We start from the raw sequence: 7,834 nt of genomic DNA on the forward strand, positions 1-7,834 counted from the left end.
ATTAATCAAGTCCAGTCACTGCAACTTGTTATACATGTGTTTTGAAATATTGACACTTCAAACATGATTTAAAATCAATGCAGTAACAATAAACCTTCCTTCATCTCTGCGTTTTAAGGGCCGTTTGTCAGTTTGAACTTCATCAGGTTTCTAATGTTAGGCCAAAAAAATATAACGTTATTTTATATCTAGTCTGTTAATAGTGACAGCTTGTCTTGTAAGAAGGATATGAGCATATATGAAGATTCAGATGTTCAAACAGGCACATTAAACAGAGTCCAGCGCTGACGTGCTGCTACACGAAGAGCGTTGCCTCATTTGGAGCAGACCATTGTCCAAATGCATCCCCAAAGTGGAGCACGTGGAAGCAGACTCAAGTACCATTTCTGCTGGACCCATGAACAGGCTGAGGTGCTGACGGTGGCTGAGGACCAAGCTGAAGAAAGTCTGATCGGTCCAGAACAAACAGGGTCAGAGTCGAAGGCAACGTGCAGCTCTTTTACTGCCCTGTTGCGGCTCCACAGCAGATTTAGATTTTTTATTTATTTATTTTTTTTAGGCAAAAATAAAATAATCCTCCTTTACAGTAACGCAGTGCTGGCGCCATTTAAGGTGGAACGGGAGAATTCGAACGAGAAGCCGGCGACTGAGAAGCGACTTTAGCCTCGTAGAAAGTCGAACATTGAGAGACGTTTTACAAGAAACGGTTCTACTTTTGTGGAAAGTTTCCTGCCGGAGATGCGAGAAAAGCAGCTATAGCTGAGCTGAAGCTTAAAGCAGAGCGAAGTGAGTCTGTGTTTTCGTTCAGATTAAACTGGCCTGCGTTTTATTTAGTTTACTGCATTTCTAACTCTAAAGGAATTACATTTTTTCCATAATGCTAATCCAGACTTCCAACATTTTAAAAGCGTCTACGCATCACGTCAGCAGATACATGCATGAAAAAAAAATAAAATAATTAAATAAAAATAAAAAAAAAAAAAATTATATCGGCACCAAAATTCCAATATCAATGCACCAACATTTACAGCAAAACCTGCATTTATAGTTTATGCTTTACCATCACTGTTGTTGTTATTATTGCTGCTATTTTCTTACTGAATAGCCATAAAACAGCGCTCGTATAAAGACAAACTAATTTCTGGAAGTTTTATTTTTATGTCGTTCAGTCTGGGCAGATATGAAAAAAAAAACTAGTAGTTAACAAACCAAAGCACGAACTCATTGACTTTCTTGCCCCCAATCAGGAATGGAGAAGGTCTTTGATTTCTGCTTGTGCTCCCCGATGGTGTACTCCACATGGATGCATATATGTCTGGAACTCTGCTCTGAGGGAAACATGCTGATGCTGCCCTCCACTCTAGTGTCCTGCACAACGTCCACGGGCTCGTCCAGATAGAGCACGGCCTGCTTCCAGTGGGTCTCTGGCTTGAAGGGCGACGTGGAGAGCACCAGGGGCTGCGTGCCGTCCTCGCCGGGGAACGTGACGGCGAACCACACGCAGAAGGCGTTGAGCGAGGAGGAGCCGAAGCACCGGCAGCAGAAGCTCCCGCTCACGCGCTTCAGCTGCTCCGGCGTGACTGTGTGTAAATCCAGCATGCCGAACCTGCACGGGTGCGAGAGCACGTCCTCCACGCTGACCGGCTGCACCGAGATCTCCCCGTTCATGATGCACGAGCGGGCGAAGTCGGTCATACACGACATGTCCACCCCGTACTGGCCCTTCACCTACGGAGGGGAATCGGGGCCAAATTGAAAAGCAGTCACTACAGAGGAAAAACACGAAACGCAATGCATGCATGACAACAGTGCTCCGCAGTCACACCCACAATACCAGTAAAAAAAAAACAAAAAAAAAAAAACAGAACCACTAATAAACTGAAAAAGCTGTGGCACAACAGCCAAGTTCCTATTTGTACAGGAATCGCATACATGAACATCTCCAATCTGGTTTTAAGCCACATCACAGTGCAGAGACAGCACTGGCGAAAACTGTGAACAAACTCTTTTTATTCTCTGACCAAGGAAATGTGTCTTTGCTAGTCCTCCTTGATCTTAGTGTGGCATTTGAAATGACAGACCTTTCTACATTACCAGATAGACTAGAAAACCTTGTAGGGGTAAGCAGGAGCAGCTTCAGTGGTTCAGATCTTACCTCACTGATCACTATCAGTTTGTTAAACGGTGAATCATCTGTCCTCGCAAAGTAAAAGTATGGTGTTCCACAAGGCTCTGTTTTAGGACCTATGTTATTGACACTATATATGCTACCACTGGGCATCAATTATATATATATATATATATATATATATATATATATATATATATATATATATATATATATATATATATATATATATCAACCAAACCAGACGATAAACTTAAGATTGAGGACTGTATAAAAGTTATAGAAGACTGGATGTCGAGTTACTTCCTCCTACTCCTACAGAAGTTAAAACAAAGGTTTCTCCTCTTGCTTTTAAGGAGATTTTCCTTGCCACTGTCACCACTGGTAACGGTCATGGGAGCTCGGACTCAGATTTTTCTGTAAAGCTGCTTTGCGACATCACTTGTTGTACAAAGCGCTATACAAATAAACTTTGACTTGTTTTCACTTGGGCTTTCACTTGGGGCAGTCGTGGGCTGGAGGTTAGGGAACCAGCCCTGCGACCAGCCCAGAGCTGACAGTCCATGACTGAGGTGTCCTTGAGCAAGACACCTAACCCCCAACTGCTCCCCGGGCGCTGCGGATTGGGCTGCCCACCGCTCCGGGCAAGTGCGCTCACTGCCCCCTAGTGTGTGTGTGCTCACTAGTGTATATGTGGTGTTTCACTGCACTGATGGGTTAAATGCAGAGGTGAAATTTCCCCGTTGTGGGACTAATAAGGGTCTCTAACTAACTAACTAACTAACTTCACTCAGCCTCTTTACTGAAAAACAATGCCATCTGGATTTGCATTGTAAAAACAAAACACTGAGTTCATCTCAGAGAGTTGAGTGTAATCCACTCTGAGATGTAATGAAGGCACCGCTAGATCGCTTTCCAGCGTGAAGCACTTTCAACAGATTTCAGTGGATTTGCCTCACTGAAGCGCCATCACATGCACCTACAGTGAAAGCAGTGAAACGCAACACACACGACATCTTCCACAGGCGATGTGTGTAATAAGCGCCATAAAAATAAAAAGCAAAACCTCTGACACAGTGGGCCTCATTCACCAACCATTCTCAGAAAGAAATTCAGAACGTTTTATTCTGATGGTCCACTGTAGATGCTCAGCCTCTCTTTAAGTACCATTCAAATAAATAGACATTAAATGTAACAACTTGAAAGATTCTATTAAATCTGTCCTTAATCCTAAACCCAAGTCCAACCGTTATATTGTTGATAACTGAGTATCACCAGAAAGCTTGTTAATAGTTCATGTATCTGTAGATCATCTATAGGGTCCATCCAAATAAAGTGTGACCAAGAAATTTCTTCGTAAAACCCGCTTGCTCAGCTTTCACGGTGATTCTGCCCACCTGACCAGATCGACCAGTGTTTTCATATCTGGGAGTTGTTCTTAGGTTAGAATAGAATCTACACACACTCAAGAACACAAAGGTAAGACAGGTCTGTGTTTTAAGAATCCCATATGGAAAAAAAAATATTGTTTGTATTTTTTTCCAATGGTATGTAGTTATAAAGATATATTTACATTTTATGGCATTTGGCTGGCACTCTTATCCAGAGCGACTTACAATTTGGTCATTTTACACAGGAAGGCCAAGGTGGTGTTAGGAGTCTTGCCCAAGGACTCTTATTGGTATAGTGTAGGGTGTTTGCCCTGGTGGGGGATTGAACCCCAGTCTACAGTGTAGTAGGTGAAGGTGGTGTTTGGTTATTTTCATACATTTTCAAATGTATGTACATTTCTGTGTGTAACATTTCCCCACCCATTAAAAAATAAATGGATTGTAGCCTCTTAAACTCTTCAGGACCGCCGGTGGGTCCAAAACGCACTCGGTCATGTTCTCCATAACGTTCATATTCCATAAGCTCCATTCAGAAGCTGGGCGTCGTGTGAGGCTGTAGCTCTTCTCTCCAGTCTAATAGACGGTGATGTCATTTTAAACCCTTATAATAAAAGAAGCTGAACTCAGTTTGTTTTTCTACTGAAAGTCGACCCGTTTTTCCCCAAATCTGGGCTCTAAACTATAAACAGACGGCGTCTCTTCAGTGATCTGCTCTGGAAACATCACTTTTAGAGAACAACACAAAGAGCGGCGCAGATTTTTGGCATTCAGCGGTAAATTGTCAACGTATAGTGACATGTGGAGATCATAAAACACACGTTCTGTTAATCTGAGGGGCTTTTACTAAATAAATAAATAAATAAAAATGGACATTTATTTCACACAATTACTGAATAATTTGCTTTACGATTTGGTCAAATAGATTCAGATGGACAAACCAAAATACACCCTGCAGAATCAGAGGTTCAAATATATTTGATTAATATGGCAAAACATTCTGAAATAAATGTGTTTATAATTTTTTTAATTTGTGTTTAATTATAATTCAAATACGTCAAAAATACATCTCCATATATTTTACTCCACAGGGAATACGCCATGAATGTGGGGTAACCTTTTCTGAGGACCTTTCATAAGATCATATTCACGTGAAAAAGGAAGGTATTAGTGAACGAGGCCGTCTTCGACCTCTTGGTTTACTACAAACGCATGAAATCGCAGAAATCCAACCAAACGAGTGAAGCGCAGCGCTCATGACGTCGTGTTTAAACGTAACCGGAGGAAAAGGAAAAGATCCACTGCAGTGATTTCTAGTTGTTTGAAGTACTGCTTAAAAGGAGGGCTGAGCAGCATGATGACGTTATGACATCCTGTGTAAATAAAAATAATGCTTAGTAACGCGTGGGAACAAGATCCTAATGCGTGGCCATGACTTAGTCATGATCTCGTTCCCACGCCTTACTAAGTCATGGCCACATATTAGGATCTCGTTCCCACGCTTTAAGTCGTGGCCACACATTAGGATCTCATTCCCACGCTTTACTAAGTCGTGGCCAAGCATTAGGATCTCGTTCCCACACTTCACTAAGTCGTGGCCACGCATTAGGATCTCATTCCCACACATTAGGATCTCATTCCCACACTTTACTAAGTCGTGGCCAAGCATTAGGATCTCGTTCCCACACTTCACTAAGTCGTGGCCACGCATTAGGATCTCATTCCCACGCATTAGGATCTCTTTCCCACGCTTTACTAAATCATGGCCACGCACTAGGATCTCGTTCCCACGCTATACTAAGTCGTGGCCATGCATTAGGATCTCGTTCCCATGCTTTAAGTAGTGGCCACACATTAGGATCTCGTTTCCAGACTTTACTAAGTCGTGGCCATGCATTAGGATCTCGTTCCCACGCTTTACTAAGTGGGCCATTTTTACAATTCTGCGCGATGCACATCGGCCAATCGTTTCAGCACGGCCAATAGGAGATCAGCAGGCGGGGCTGGCGGATCTTCTCGTCACCTGATAGGTCGGATTTATAAAAGAACGCCGCCCGCCTGGCGAGCGCTGTGAAAGGGGTCCGAGCTCTAATGGAGCTGTGGTCCGAGATCCCAAAGGACCAGAAAGAGCCCTCTTTAGAGTCACTTACACTGAGAACACAAAAAGATTAAGAAATTTACTCTCTTAAAACTCAGGCAACGTTTATGACAGTGCAGACTATAATTTTAAAAACCGCAGACACTGTAATTTGAAAAACGACAATCTGTGAAATTACGATGACGCCACATCTCGGTCACGCATCTATTTAGCACAGCTATTTCTATGAAACTGCATAGCTATGCGGTTATTTTTCACAGGCAGCAACCTTGAAATTGTGACTTTAAACTTTCGTGCACAATTTCCTTGATTTTCTGGCATTTTAGAGACGTTCTCTCTCCAACAATGGGAATGTGTAGTTGGACTATAACTGGCCGTAACGTTCCAAAGAATGTACACAGGGAGAAGTTTCACGGTACTGTTACAGTAGTTCTCTGGAACTGTGTACAGCAATGTGCTTTTACCTTTCTTCTTTTTTATAATAATTACAGTGGGTTGGTTAGTGTAGTGGTTAACACCTCTGCCTTCTACGCTGTAGTCTGGGGTTCAGTCCCCACCTGGGTAAACACCCTACACTATACCAATAAGAGACCTTGGGCAAGACTCCTAACACCACCTTGGCCTGCCTGTGTAACAATGATCAAACTGTAAGTCGCTCTGGATGAGAGCGTCAGCCAAATGCCGTAAATGTAAATGTACACTCTTTAAGATGATGGTTCTTCAAGGGCTCTTCGGTAGAGAAAACAGTTCTATATAGAACTCTAAGAACCCTTTGCATGTTTAAACGGTTCTGTGCATCATGAAAGGGTTCTTGAGAGAGCTGGAGAATGTGTTGTAGATGGTTCTATATAGCACCAACAAGGGTTCTGCTGTTGTTATGATGTCAAGCTTGTTACAACAGAAAATGATGGAACCAGATACAGTTCTCCATCAATCGGAAGAACCTAGAAACATTTTCTTTACTGAAGGAACTTTTTTTAGTAGTGTATGGAGGAGTAGTGTGTGTGTGTGTGAGTGTGTGTGTGTTTCCAGTGCAGTGGTCACTCCTCTCCGTATTCACCATGCTCCAGAAGCTCAGCCTCTCCTCGGCCACCAGGTGGTTGATGGGCGCCACGAAGAGCTCCGCTCGCTCGGGGAGGATGAGGCCGCCCGGCCGGAGCCACCTGTCCCGGGCGAAGATGACCGAGTTCAGCATGGACTCGTGCAGCAGCGCGTAGCCCATCCACTCGCTCACGATCACGTCCACCTTCTCGGGCAGCTCCGCGCTCTCCACCGTGCCCCGGATCACCTCCACGCGATCTGCCAGGCCGTTCAGGCGCACGACGCGCGCGGCCTGCTCGGCTATGGAGCTGGCCTCCACCGCGTACACCTTCCGGGCGCCGGCCTGCGCGCAGAAGACGCTCAGCACGCCGGTGCCGGCGCCCACGTCCAGCACCGCCTTGCCCTGGATCTGCTCGCCAGCCCGGAAGATGCCCCGCCGGTACGTGTCCGTGCGCACCGTGTCGGCGAGCATCTCCTCGTGGATGGTGACGTCCGCGTAGCTCTCGAAGTACAGGCTGTCCTGCGCGCTGCTGTCCAGCTTTCGCTTCTTAGACATGTTCTTCTCTCTCTCCATTTCGCCCCACGCTTCTTCTCCAGGAGAAGGAACCGTCCGCGCTGCATCCTGGGAGTTGTAGTCTCTTAGCCCCCCGCCGTAGGCGAGCGTGGACGAGAACTCCTTCGCAAAAAAACTACATTTCCTGGATTTTGGGGCGCCGTCGCGCATGATATACGAATCCGATTGTTCATTTTATTTATCTTCTTACCGGCTTTTTCAGCGAAATAATAATAAAAAAAATCTACGCAGTTTTATGGTATTTTATTTTTGTTTTAATGATTTCCTTCCTCGTTTTATTTGGCAGCTGGCAGTCAATAACTGAACGTGCTCAGAGAAAGCAGCAGTACCTGGGCTCGTCCTTCTGACTTCTCACCCCCTTTCTGTGTCTGAACTGGAGTTTTAAAATAAAGTCATTTTGCGAGGGTCCGCTCCAACCCAAACAAAATATCTGCAGTGCATTGTGGGAGTTGTAGTTTCCCGTAGTTAACAGTTGGATATGCTCAGAGAAAGCACTACTACCCGAGATGTTCCTTCTGAAAATAAATAAATAGATAAACAAAATGAATATTTAATAAATTAGGGGGAAAAGGCATAAAATCTGGCCTGTTATGGAAGATTATATT

General features: G+C 44.3%; 1 protein-coding gene across 1 annotated transcript; it reads right to left on the reverse strand.

The window, feature by feature from the left end:
• Nucleotides 1-797: 797 nt before the first annotated feature.
• On the reverse strand, nt 798-7,419 carry prmt6 (protein arginine methyltransferase 6). The gene is made up of 2 exons (XM_017725257.2): nt 6,675-7,419; nt 798-1,728 (listed from the first exon to the last, which is right to left on the reverse strand). Exons 1-2 carry the CDS (start codon nt 7,377-7,379, stop codon nt 1,222-1,224), a joined length of 1,212 nt encoding a protein of 403 aa, XP_017580746.1. The 5' UTR covers nt 7,380-7,419; the 3' UTR covers nt 798-1,221.
• Between the last annotated feature and the right edge of the window lie 415 nt (nt 7,420-7,834).

Source organism: Pygocentrus nattereri, chromosome 3, assembly GCF_015220715.1.
Source record: "Pygocentrus nattereri isolate fPygNat1 chromosome 3, fPygNat1.pri, whole genome shotgun sequence".
In the NCBI taxonomy this organism is placed as follows: Eukaryota; Metazoa; Chordata; class Actinopteri; order Characiformes; family Serrasalmidae; genus Pygocentrus; species Pygocentrus nattereri.

What these genes read in the sequence shown, in the direction of transcription:
- prmt6 (XM_017725257.2), bottom strand. Translation starts at nt 7,379, where the DNA reads ATGCGCGACGGCGCCCCAAAATCCAGGAAATGTAGTTTTTTTGCGAAG. An exon ending in GGCTGAGCTTCTGGAGCATG is followed by an intron (nt 1,729 to 6,674) that starts GTGAATACGGAG and finishes TCCCCTCCGTAG; the next exon opens with GTGAAGGGCCAGTACGGGGT.